This window comes from Porites lutea, chromosome 6, assembly GCF_958299795.1.
Source record: "Porites lutea chromosome 6, jaPorLute2.1, whole genome shotgun sequence".
NCBI classification, from domain to species: Eukaryota; Metazoa; Cnidaria; class Anthozoa; order Scleractinia; family Poritidae; genus Porites; species Porites lutea.
In genome coordinates this window covers 2,321,229-2,334,828 of record NC_133206.1, presented here as the reverse complement: position 1 = coordinate 2,334,828, position 13,600 = coordinate 2,321,229, and the positions used below count along the sequence as shown (strand labels likewise).

The 13,600-nt window shown below is 38.1% G+C and overlaps 1 protein-coding gene across 1 annotated transcript; it reads right to left on the bottom strand.

The window, feature by feature from the left end:
- Positions 1-3,811: 3,811 nt before the first annotated feature.
- On the bottom strand, positions 3,812-11,861 carry LOC140940307 (uncharacterized). Its single transcript, XM_073389235.1, has 3 exons — positions 9,981-11,861; positions 5,982-7,369; positions 3,812-4,160 (listed from the first exon to the last, which is right to left on the bottom strand). The coding sequence occupies exons 1-3, from the start codon at positions 11,201-11,203 to the stop codon at positions 3,847-3,849; spliced, it is 2,925 nt and encodes a 974-aa protein (XP_073245336.1). The 5' UTR covers positions 11,204-11,861; the 3' UTR covers positions 3,812-3,846.
- Between the last annotated feature and the right edge of the window lie 1,739 nt (positions 11,862-13,600).

Here is a 13,600-nt window from a genome sequence, read left to right as displayed (position 1 = left end):
ATACACCATAGGATTTTACTCACAGATTCAAGTTAGAATGACAAATAATTTCACAAGAACTTGATCTAGGAGTGAAAGGGTTTATTAGAATCATTGCATTGTAATCATCTGTTAGCTTACATTTACTGGAGAAACAGAAATGACTCACTTTCATGTTTCAAGTACATATTGATGAGCCAGGACTGTTCATTAAGAATTTCAGGGAGAATATGTTTTAAAAACCAGGGTTGGTACAGAGTCTTGAATTCTTGAAAAAGTCTTGAAATTTGCCTAGACCTGGATAAATCTGGAAATTGAGAGATAAAGTCTGAAAAAAAAATTGTGATAAGTAGTGAGTTTTTCTTTCAAAGCTACAACAAGTGCTTTTTAAGGGAACTAATGTTCTTGTTTTTGTCAAATCTTATTCAATCTCGCCCACAGGTTTGCAGCAAACCATGAAAAAAAAGCTTTGTTCCTGTGTTGTTTTTAAGGTCTCTATTGATCACTGACCTATTTGATAACCTTGAGTCTGGAAAAAGGAATTATTGTTTGAAAAAAAGTCTGGAAAAAGTCTTGAATTCTGGATCCAAAAATCTGTGCAAACCCTGTAAAATCAATCACTTGTTTCACTCATCTAATTGAACAGTAATAAATTATTATGAGAATAAACTCAGTGGCGCAGTAAAATCAAAACGCACACACACACAAAAAAAACAACACTTTTTAAGAAGACGGATTTCAAATTCAGCAGTATCCATCATCAGTTCAAGGATGACTACAAAATAAATATAATCAAGATATAATTGCCACATTGCCACTATGTCTTTAGGGTTCTAGAACTGACGATGGATACTGTATCCAAAATATGTCTTCAAAATTTTGATGTTGTTTCATATACTTTCTTTGAGTCAAGATAAACACAGTAGAACCTCCATGTATGACCACTGCTCATACGCAATCACCTCCCATGTGACTGCCAATGATAAACCACCATAATTTTCTGGTCAATGTCCTATAGTTAGAACCTCCCGTACCACACAACCACCTCTCGTAAGCATGCAACCACAATCACTTTTTGGGATGACAGTTTTGTATTTTTCAGTGTTTTTAACCTCTTGTTAGCGACCATGGTCTGATCTGATATAATAGCTCATAATAACAATATTATTCTTTGCTACTCAGAGTCTTTGATTAACATTAATTTAGTTCCCACATGGAAACCACATACTGGTAATAATAACTTTAAAATTACTGACAACAACTTTTTAGCCTGGGCCACAGATGAAAGAAAACTATGGTTAAGGTTGTCTGTTAAACATTGCCAAAATCCTTGTTCTGGGCCCTTGACCTGTGTAGTAGGATTTGAATATGCACCATGATTGGCCTGTTAAAAAAGCCATTATCAAATTGCCAATCAGGATGAAAGGAAATTTGAAATGCACCTCTGGTAATTCGTTGAATCTGTCAGGGGCCCAGAACAAAGATCTTGGCTCTGCTTCGCAGACGTTACTATAAAGTACACATAGACGTATTCGAAACCTTTACTCAGAAATAACCCATGGTTTGATTCTCGTAAGTGACTGCCCTCCCCCCCACCACGCCCACAAGGGACCTCTAAACCTTTGTATTAAGGGTGGTCGCTTAAAGAGGTTTAGCTGTATATCAACATTATGCATGCTAGTCATTATTTATCAGAGTCACAGACTGAGGGCACTTAACAGAAGTTGGGACTGGCTAGTCGAACGGGGTGTTTTACTGGATTTATAAAGCCAGCAGAGTCAAGAGTTGGGCGGGACATGATCACCAATAGTTTTATTGTCCTTGGAAGTGGAAAGGTAAAGAAAGAAATTTAGTAAGATGAGAAAAACACTCTTCAAGATCAGCAGGATTCAGAAGAGGTACCCTTCCTCATCTTGAAAATTATGATGCCAATCAACAGAATCAAAAACTTACATAATATTTACAAAAAAATTTCATGAACATTGGTGTTTTATTTTATCTTGCAAGAATTCACGGGTTAATAATAAACAATCACTTGGGTTTTTTTAAAAAAGTTTGTAGCTTGCACAACAGAGTTGAATGATATTACATGTAGCATTGTATGGAGTGTCACATGCTAAATAGTTTACTGAAAATGATTTTAAGAATTTGTAAATAAAAAATGAATTTTTGATGTTTCATTTTATAATTTGCCTGTAGTTTACTCCAATAGATAGTACCCTGCTCCAGAATCCAAGATAAGGAAAGCAGATCGAGAAAAAGTGCGTGAAAACCTTGGGGAATTGGGGAGAGACGGGTTCTTTCATGTATACCAGCTCATGGTATACCCTATGATTGCTCAATTTTTGTGTCAACCAGAATTGCCTGGCTTCGCTTATGCAGAGACACACAGGGCATTTGACATTTTAACATTTGTCATTTTGACACGAGAAACGTTTTTTCTTGATGTCGGCGGGGTAGCAGGAGGACTGGGGTATTTGTAAAGATCAATACTTGCAGGGTCTCCATGTCTATCTTCCCGCTTTGCACTTTCTTGCCTGCCCACTTTTTTCGCTCATCTGCACTGACCAAGAGCCTGGCACAGGTCAATAAAGAGAGATCCAGTTGGACCACTTCATCTTCTTCTTCTCTTATGAAAATATTAATGCTAGGGGGTTTTCCTATCCTTCAACTTCTCCTACAGGCTGAGTATAAAGTACAAGAGTTTGAGAAGAAATCCTGTTAACAAAAAAACTTGAATGAAATTTCATTTTAAACATAAACTGAGGGGAAAATTGGGGGAGCAGGCTTTTTATCTAATTAGTATGAGAACTGCTCCTCCCCCTTCTCCCCATAGTGTGGCGTGGATTCAAGTCGTGTTGATGCCATATCTGTGTAGAGTTTGTTATTGGTTTACTTCTCTGTTCCCACAAGATATTTGTCCAGGTACAACAGTTTTCCTCTCTACCCAGCCACCAACATGCCCAAGTCTTCAATCCTGGGAAGGTGTTTTCAATTGTTTGTTAGTGGGGACGCATGGAAAGCCATAGGTTTATTAAGTCTTGATACTGCCAAGTATAATCCTCTCTCAATAAAGTTAGTTTTACTTAGTTTCTCTTTAATTTTTTAGATGAAGTGAAAGAGGTTAGGGCAGGATAAGGAGTAGAGGAGGATGAAACAAGATCCAACAGATCAATTACCATTCCATCTTGCATTGACATTTAGCTGCTCTTATATTTAATACATTTTGAACAAATAGTATTTATCAGCTTGAGATGTTAAGATCTATTACCATCTGTTATGGATTGTCAGGGAAAAAAGTTCAAAAAGAAGCTTCATTGAACAAATAAACCCACTTTATAACAATCAGTTGAACAAATTAACTACAAAGAATGCATTTTTTAAATATTTATATTAAATAAAATTAATGTTTTCACAAGGCATTCAATGTCAAACTGTTAAAATGGCTTTGCCACTTAATTAATTTGCTCTTGCTCTGATAATCAGCCAGCTTATCAGGCTTCATTCAATTCATCTATACAAAGTTACTTGTTCGGGCCTCTGACAAGAAAAAATTATATAAGATAAAAAAAAATCATAAAAATAAGTATAGCCATGGTAACAGGTTTACTGTCTTGGAGGATTTAAACTGTACTGTACTGTATTTGGGACATCCATTTTTTCATATGCAATATTCAAGAAACTTTAAAAAAAATTAACCAAGACAACTGCTACAGATTTCTCTATAATGACTTACAGCCAGCGCTAATAGCAAAAAATAACAATAAAACTGTTTCCCATATCAATATTATTATAAGTCTTCTAGCTGAAAACAAAATAGACTAAATCTTGACTTTACCCATGAACAGGTAATATTAATAACCACTATTATTTCATATTTCTAGGAAAACTAAAAGAATAATAATTATTATTACTTTCTCTTTTCAATTGCCTTTTTTCATTTTTTACAATAATTTTCTTGCTTTTCAGCCTTTCAAACACTTGTTCCATAGAAATCTTTCTAACTTTTCCTATATGTAAGGAGAGATCTTCGGAAACAAAACTGACAGAATAGACAAGATCCAGTCCCTCCTCTGTCTCTCTTATCACAGGCTCAGACATGAGACGGGGCAAAAACCGCAAACAAGGTGTCAGCTTGCCATCACCCTTGAAGTTGAACAGACCTCCATATTCCATTGCATCTGCAAGATAAAATGATGCAAAAAAGTTGAAAAATGTCTGCCAACAGTAATACCTACTTTGTGGCTACAGAATCTATAAGAACAATATGTCCTCACTCCTGTGTTAACATAAATTGATTACGTGATTCCTATACAGTCATGTACTATACTAAAATGGAAGACAACACCATCCCATGTTTGATCGACAACCATGTTAACATGGCACAGGACAAATTTTCAACCAGCTGAAAACTTTGATCAGACACTTTGTTCACACAGAACAATTCAATATTAAATGGGAAGAGATGCAAGCATAGGCAAACTTCTAACATAAAGACTTTAGTACAGTTGAACATATATTTAAGGCATATTCATGTCGCAACCCTGCAATGGTAGGCTCGATTTCCACAGTCTCCAGAGTCGGGTCTTTGATCCTGAACCGCAGCCTGTAATCAAGCCTACTGCAGTGTGGGAAAACACTGGTCTAGAGATCAACTATTTACAAACTAATATTCACAGAACCCTACTAGAAAATTGAAAACAAACGTATAGTCTTACTGCAGTAAAGCAGATCAAAATAATGGCCAGTCTTGGGGCAATGATAAGCCAAGATGACCATTATTTTGCCACAATTTTGACCAGACATGTATTTCAATAAGGGACCAAAAAATGTTCACACTTATATATCATTATGTTTCAAGGGGATAAGCATCTTTTTTCACATTATGTTTTACGTGGTTAGGCTAGTTTGTTTAAGTTACTTTGTTATTTTCAACATTTGACCGGTCAGAAGACAGACATGAACCAGCTTAAATTTCTTTGGCTGGTCAACACAACTGGCAACAGTCCCAAATAAAATGAGCCCTGTACTGACATCACAAGCAATAATTATCGTATCCATATTAAATAATTCATAATGAACAAACAGAAGAAATAACCGCGTGTGGCAAAAAATTTTTGTAGGTTCTAATTTTTTGGATTTTTGCAATTTTTCCAGCGATCCACAAAAATACATTTCCACAAATAAAAGTTACCGCAAACATTTTTCCTACAAAAATTTACTAAATATTCTCTAACTTAAATTCGCTACACAAAAATACAGTACTAAGAAATTGTGTCTGTTCAATAACAACTTATCTCTTTCATTCAGAGACAAAACGGTATACAACGAAATACTGGTTTAGTTTTTGAAAATATGTATTATTGCACGTACTCAACAAAAACGAAAATATTATCAATGCCAGGTACTGGGTACTTTCTGAAAATCACAAAAAGTAATTCCCAGCAAGAAAAACCAATCTGTCCTAATCATAAAAATTAGTTCCCGCAAAACACAAAAAATCGCCGATCCGCAAAAATAAACTCCCACAAAAATTTTGTGCCACACGGTAATGTTTAATGAGTGTCTTTACATGTGATAAAGACATGGCTAAACTTTACGTCCAATTTTTTAGACCAAAACCATCTCAGATCTAAATGTTAGACGAGTACAAGAATGAGTTGATCTATACCAGAGAGATTTTGAAGCTGTTGAAAAAAAATAGGAGGAGTGTATTATCAGGTGTAAAAACTCTTGGCATCGCCTCAAGTTTTGAAGTCTGTTAATTACACTCCTGCTCATTTTTTAAACAGTACAAAAAGCACCAAATCATCCTATATGTACAATAACTGCTTGCAAAAATTGTCGATAAAAAAGATGAACAAATCTGGACTATCATCTCTGACCTTTTAATTATTTCTCATGACAAGTGACATTACACAAGTAAATAAATTTAGAATTTAAACTTGTTCAAGATTATAATCATAGTTACAATAATTATAAACTGTGTTTTTAATCCTTACCTAAGTAAAGTGGTTTTTCTTCTGTGATCTCAGCAATGTGCTGTCCTCCAGGACTAGCTCTTAGCAACAGCAGAGCCACATAAGTATCGGCATCATCATTCGAACCCTGGGTACACTGTAGTGACCCCTGCACAGATCTCTTGTGATAGGATGGCTTTTTGACTGGTTCTGAATCAGAGTTCTCCTTTTCATCACTTTCTGTTAGAAATGGGCTGTTTTGCATCATATCACTCATTGATGCTTCTTGGACGTCAGCCTCTATGTTTTCTACTGTTGACTCAAAAGGGTTCTTTGGAATGGAGTGAACTCTTGGAACAAAAGCATTAGCTGTCACCTCATGATTCATTCTTAAGGTGTCATCATTGTCATGATTAGAAAACTTCATTTCTTCCTTTTGAATAGCTGCTAAGATGTGATTTTTGGTTTCAGCTTTCACTGAGATATCTTCACTCTTTTGACTGCCATCTGAGGCCCCAGCTTTCCTCTGCAGGCTGGATAAGATCTCAGGTTTATTTGAAGCACTGGATAAGATTTTATCATTCTTTTGACTGTGTTTTTGAATCGCAACTTTCTTTTCATGGTTTCCTGTTGGTTCACCATCTCTTCTGGTTGTAAGGTCACTTAGCTCCCACTCTAGTTCACTGCTGTCAAAGTTTGGATCTGCCATGACATCAAACCTCTCTTTTTGAGGACTGATTTCTGCTACAGTGACAGGAAAAGCTGGTTTCTTACTGTAGACTCTCTCATGGAAAACATGGAGCTCTTTCTCCAACACATTGTCAACTTTGTCTTGTATATCTTTGTCAAAAAATGTTTTCTGGGAAAGTGGCAAACTGTAAGTATTATCCTCCAGTCCAAGATCAGGTTCATTAAATGCTTCATCATCATCATCATCATCATCATCATCATAATCATCATCAGAATCAACATCTTCTTCCTCAACCTCATCATCATCAACATAATGTAAAAAATTGTGAAAATACTTCCATTCTGAAGAAGCAGCATGGTCTGACTCAGAAATCATATCATCATCAACGTGGCGCTTACGTCTTGGCATCTTGTTGTGTTTTTCACGTCCATCACCACTTCTACTGCCATTATTCTGGTCATCAAAACTCTCTTCTTGGATTTGGCTCTCTACTTGTTCTTTAGGAATCAGCACCTTAGACTCTACCTTTGGCAGCCATATCACAAAAGCCTGTGGCATGCCAAGGACACCAGGAACAGGGACTGGTACCACAGGCAAACCACTCTTGCTGTGAAATATCCAGCTTAGTTTTCCTGTTCGACCATCAATGACCAGCAGTGAAGAGGAATGGTTAGCATATTGAATGAACACAACAACATCTGAAGAGTTTTCTTTAGATAGGTGCTGGGATTGTAGTAACCTGAAAATTAAACCATAGAAAATTCATAAAACAGTACTACATACTGATAAGAAGGTGGAATACGATTGTCCAGGTGAGTGTAGTCCTAAATAGGATTTACCTTTTCAATTTCCACTATTTTTCTGTTTTTGTTGTTTGTGAAATGGTAAAACCAAGATCTCTTAAACTGTCTGCCAAGTTTCGTTTTGTAACACCTTGACGAACACTCTCAGTCAAAAGATTCTCCGTAGCTTTAAGGGAATGGGATAATATCCTACAATAATCCGATGGGCGGACATCTTTTAACCGGCTTTTTCAGCATTGAAGCAGTCTGAGAAGACATTCTTCAATAAAGACACGACTCTGAGTGTCATTTAAATGTTGTAAAATGCTTAACCCTTTAAGCCCCAATATCCACATACAAATTCTCCAAACTGATCTCCATACATCTCCTTTAACAATTAGTTGAGAGAATTTGATAAAAGATCAAAGCATTTTCTCTATGGTGATCATTTTATTTATTCTCATAACTTTATCTCTTGACAGTGTATGGATATTGTTAGGAGAAAATTGTTGTTGGTCACTATTGGCACTTAAAGGGGTAAGCCAATTACACAAGCAATTTGTATCTCCTATATCATTGGTCCAATTTAACTGGTACTGCAAACACAGAGGAGATAATGATGAGGAGTTGACATGGGGGAGGAACTTATTAAACATTTATTTTTTCTTTCTCGCTCTCTCCACTTGTTCTCGCGCTTCACGCTCACTCTCACGCACTCGCAGATGTTTTCGAAAAGAACGAGAAGAAAATAAAACAACATCCATGTACAGGCTAGGTTCAACTATACTGCCCAAAGACAAGATCAAATTAACGACCATTCTGACCAGATGAATTATTTCTAATTATCAATAAATACATCAAGCTTCTTGATTACTAAGGGGTTAAAAGACTGTCTCCCTGTTATATTGGGCCCTCTTACTGACATCATCAATTGTTCTATCCTTACTAGCACATTTCCTGACAACTGGAAAGAGGCTGAGGTGATTCCGATTCTTAAAGACGGTGACCATGAAAAAGCTGCCAACAACAGACCGTTATCTCTGCTAGCCGTAACTTCAAAGGTCCTCAAAAGGATTGTTTTGAATCAGTTCAGCGCTTATCTCACAAAAAACAACCGCCTTACCTCACACCAAAGCGGCAATAAAAAGCTCACTCTACAGAGACCTTAAACATCCTGCTCACGGATAAGATTCTTGAAGCAATGGATAAAAAGCAGATAACAGCACTAGTACTATTAGATCTATCCAAAGCCTTTGACAGTATAGACCATGCAAGGTTGCTCCACAAACTCTCCATCTTAGGAGCCTCACCCTCTACTGTCAAATGGTTCAAGAGTTATCTAACTGGTCGCAGGCAATACGTGAGAATTGGCTCCGCCTACTCTGACACTCTACCTATAACTCACGGAGTTCCTCAAGGCGCAATCCTATCACCATTGTTGTTCTGCATTTATCTCAACGATTTACCCATGGCACCGACTTTTTGCAACCTAGAATCGTATGTGGATGACTCAAAGCTATTCATGTCATTTCCTCTCGTTGAGCTTGATGCTGCCATTGAAAAGCTCGAACAAGACCTTCACAGTGTAGCTCAATGGTGCTGTGAGAACCATCTACTTATCAATCCCGATAAAACTAAACTCCTCTTCCTCGGTACCAGACAGATGTTAAGCAGGTTACCAGAAGACCCTAGAGTGGTATTCTTAGGTAAAACATTGAAGCCAACAGACTCTGCCAAGGACTTGGGAGTCTTTCTTGACCCTAATCTGACCTACGATCACCATATTTCATGTGTAGTGTCATCTTGTTTCGCAAAGCTTTGCCAAATAGATAGAGTCAAAAGGAGCTTCGACAAGGAAACACTAGAGTTGTTAATAATGTCATTAGTCTTTAGTAAGATGCTTTACTGCTCATCTGTATGGTCAAATACTACACTCCAGAATATAAACAGATTACAATATATTCAGAATTTCGCCAGCAAGATCGTAACAAACTCTAGGAAGTTTGACCACGTATCACCTTTGCTTCGAGAGCTAAACTGGCTTCCTGTTAAAGAACAATTATTCTATAGAGACTCCGTTTTGACCTTTAAATGTCAGAACGATCTTGCGCCTCAATACTTAATGAGCAAGTTTACCAAGCGCTCAAATATACATACTCGTAACACTCGTACACGGAACTCTTTGCAGATTCCGCTATACAGAACAGTTATAGGCCAGCGCACATTTTCCTACAGAGGGGCCTACACATGGAATAACTTGCATAATGAACTCAGGCAAAGTGCCTCATTAGCATCTTTCAAGCGCACCCTGAAAGACACACTATTGAGGCAGACATTTCCTTCATAAGCTCTAGAATTTAGTAGAATACCATTGTGATTTCGAGTTTTATTGTCATTTTTGCTTTTATAAATTGTAAATCGTTTGTAAATAGTTCCTGAAAAACCTCACGAGGATGTTACTATTAAAGTTATTATTATTATTATTGTTATCGTGTCTTGACATCAATAATTCACTATTATTACCGGTACTACTATAAATATTATTATTGTTGTAACTATTTTGCTTACTTATGAATAGAACCATCTGATGGTAAGGCTGTCTTCCACATCACTGTCAGATCACTTCCATTCCTGGCCAGAAGAGAAGTACCATTTTCTCTTATAAGAAATACAATATCTTTCACACTATCACCATCAAGGTCCGTTAGTAAAGGTTGCACCAGTATGAGGGAATCTTTTATAATGGAAATAAAACCACTCTCCGGATCAGGCTGATGCTTTCCCCATGATTCACCTGAAAACTCCTTCGTCGGATCTCTCACTTTCTCTGATAAGTCATGTAAAGACATTGCCCATAATGATGAATTCTTTTTCTCCTTCGAGACTGAGCCAACAATTACAAACTGATGTGCGGTTGACGGAGTGTGAATAGCAAGGACACTGCTACCATCATGACCTTGTGGTAATGGTAAAGAACTTCCAATGGTATTTCCTGTTTTTCCAGATAATAAGTTAATGTCACCTTCTGTACCATCATTTTTTTTCTCATCTACGAATACAATGTCTCTCGTGTTGTCCCCATTGACATCATTAGCAAATTCAAATGATGAAATTTTCTCACTTGATGGTGACTTAGACTGCCATTTGGCAGTTCCATTACCCACATTGAAGAGAAGAAGTTTAATTTTCTCTTCAGGCAACAAGCAATGTCTGTTACTGCTTTGACCAACAGACATTCTTTCACAAGCTAGTAGCCCAAAAGATGAATTGCGGCTAAGAATCCAGAGGGTGTTCCCACATGAGCCATCTATGGCCAAAACACCACTTCCGTAGCAATTTTTACTCTTACAAAGCCTGTTCAGGAATGAAGAATTCATGGACTCTTTTTCCTCTATTTCAAACTCGACTAAAATGTCTGTCCTACCATCTCCTGTCACATCAACCAAAGAAATTCTCCCTGGGGTAATGCCACTAAATTTCTCAGTCCAGTTAATAGATGACAGATCTCTTGTGCCGGGACAAGATGGCAATTTCTGGCACTTTGGTTTATGACACGGTAGCAAGAAAGCAAAGGCAAATACTGTGAATACACAGAGAAGAAGAGCGCCAACAAAAGCAATGCGGCGTTTCATTGAGAGCGGTTCTTTATCGTGGGATCCCGTCTGCTCGCTGTCCGATGGAGGATTTTCTTTGATATCATCGGACGATCCGCTTTCTTCTGTGTCTCCATCATTTTCAAGATCGTCAGCTGCCTCTCCGATCAAAGGCCTTGAGATGGTCGTTGAAGACATTTAGCCTAACTGACTTGTACTTCCGAAAACTCGCTATGCTCTTCGATCATCGAGTGTTCCCAAATTGACCTATCAAGCTAAGAACAGCTGATCGAGAAAACGCCGACGCAAACAGTTCCCTTGGCAGCTTGTGATAAATTCAACGAGTCAGCCTTTCACTTGATGAATCGACGAAATTTGATATGTACCCTCGATCAGAAAAACACACTAGAGATCGACTCAAATCCCCGGCTGGAATCACAGCTCAGCAAAATTATTCAACTTCCCAGCCGATGAAACTTCATATTTGACGCATTAATTTTGCGATTAGATTAATAAACAAACTCCTTGAAACAGCTGTTCAGTTCCCCGGCACTTGGTTAATTGCTTCGCGAAACAACATAGGTAATTATTTTCCCCATTCGAGTCAAATTTTCAATTTATGCATATAGAATTGAGCAATCTTCTTTTTCACAAAGACGCAAGCTCACGCAGTCTGTTTTTTTCTCAGTTTCAAAGAGAACCGCTTCCATTTGACGTCACTCGGTTAGATTTGTCCTTTAGAACCACTGCGTTTTCATTATGTCCTTTATCAGCCTTTTGTGGACTCACTATCACATGGTATCAGGGGTAAGCCATCTGCCGTAACTCACGTTGAAATCAGCCACATTTACTAACAAAAGTCAAGTAGGGAAGGGTCATGTTTCTAGTTTATGTCCTTAGCGGGGATGGGACAGTGGAGGATTGGTTGTGGTTACAAGACCAGAGTCGAGATTGTTGGAGTTCGTGAAGGATCCAACAACCTGGCCATGTATATGAAAAGTAGTCCTACGCATGAATGAACGGCAAGTCGAGAAAAAACGTCGGGAAAAAAGTCGAGAAAAACATCGAGAAAAAGTCGGGGAAAAAACCTATAAAAGGCGGAAACTCGAGAAGGAAAAAATCGAGCACGAAATTTATTACATGGCACCAACTGGGCTCCGTAGTACTGTCCTGATGATAATAGGATACTTTGATACTAAAGGTCTTGGATCAGCGAGGTGCTATACTTTTTTAATGAGTTAGTACCACTTTTACTTTAAAAGGAGCCTTCAGTATTATAAAACGTTGTAATGTTATATGAGGGACTGGATTCGGGTGGGGTGGGGTACAAATGTTAGTTGTCTGTTAAAATTTTGCCCATTGGTCAGTTGTCAGTTGAATTTTAGGCTTTGTCAGTTAAGTGATGATTAATGATTAACCATGAAACTTATGATGCAAAAGTTAGTTTAAAAAGCACATATAATATAAATTATTAAACATTAAATCGAAAACTGATGCAATAGTACCTTAATTTTTATCAGTTTTGGTAGTGTAAATGGGCTCCTGTGGCCACCCATTTCTGAAGTCTTGTGTTGCTCCTCCACCCGAACGTATTTGCTGCAACTTCGTCCCCAGGGCGCTTTCCCCTAGCTATTTTTCCCCAAACAGAGAGCCTGTTCACAGGCTAGCTTTCCCCTGGCTTTGGAGGTCCAACCTCCAAAGTCAGGGAAAAGCGCTCTGGGGATGAGGTTATTTTTGCTAGCCACTCAGGGCCTGTTTAAACGGTGGTTTAACTCGTTTAGGTGGGGTAAGTACCCGCCTGTCCATAATCTCTATTTCAAATTTGATTGCGTTTACATGATAGGTGAGGTAACCCGCCAAGGGAGCCGGCAGCCTCGTCTGGTGGTAGAGCTGTATTTATCATGAATTCAAATATATATTTGAGCGAAAGTTACTAGACTGCCAGAAAGTTGCTAAAAAAATCAGCCAAATATCCAAAAAGTTGCTACCTAACGTATATTTCTTGATATTTCAAAGATAAACGTCAATTAAAAGCCTTATTCTACGTTCTTCATAAAAAGTGTTAACATCGGTCGAGGAAAATAGCTTGAAACTTTCATGAGTTGCTCGAAATGGGCGAAACCACAGGTTGCCGTTCATTGACTCGACGGCTATGCTATGCTGATGAGCCCCAATAAGAGCGAAATAGCTGCCCATAACAGCCACTGCCTGGGCGATATGTCTGTACACATGCGTGACTGTACTGGCTAGGCGGTGGGCTGGTGTATGTGTGCTCTTTGCTTTTGTCTCGCTATACCGTTACTTATTATTATCGACATTTTTTCCCTTTTGAACTTTACTTTCAGGTTGATTAACACCCACGAAGTTTTCTGTGAAATCGTTGACTTTTTGGCGTTTGATATGTGCTCTAAGCCTATCATGGTTTTGGTCAAAAATTGCCCAGAAAAGCAAAAGTTGCTCGAGGTTGCTACTAAACCGCAAAAAGTCGCTCGAAATCGAGACAGGCCTACCAGCAGCCACCCCCCCTCCCCCCCAGAATACTCTTATGCTCTTTATTGATTGGAATCAGGAGCCATAATCGGGGTAAAAGACCGT

Bases quoted from the DNA above. Each gene is read 5' to 3' on its own strand.
- LOC140940307 (XM_073389235.1), bottom strand. From the start codon at position 11,203: ATGTCTTCAACGACCATCTCAAGGCCTTTGATCGGAGAGGCAGCTGAC. The intron at 7,370-9,980 runs GTAAGCAAAATA...TTTAATTTTCAG, and splicing joins TCAGATGGTTCTATTCATAA to GTTACTACAATCCCAGCACC. The intron at 4,161-5,981 runs GTAAGGATTAAA...TTTATCTTGCAG, and splicing joins AGAAAAACCACTTTACTTAG to ATGCAATGGAATATGGAGGT.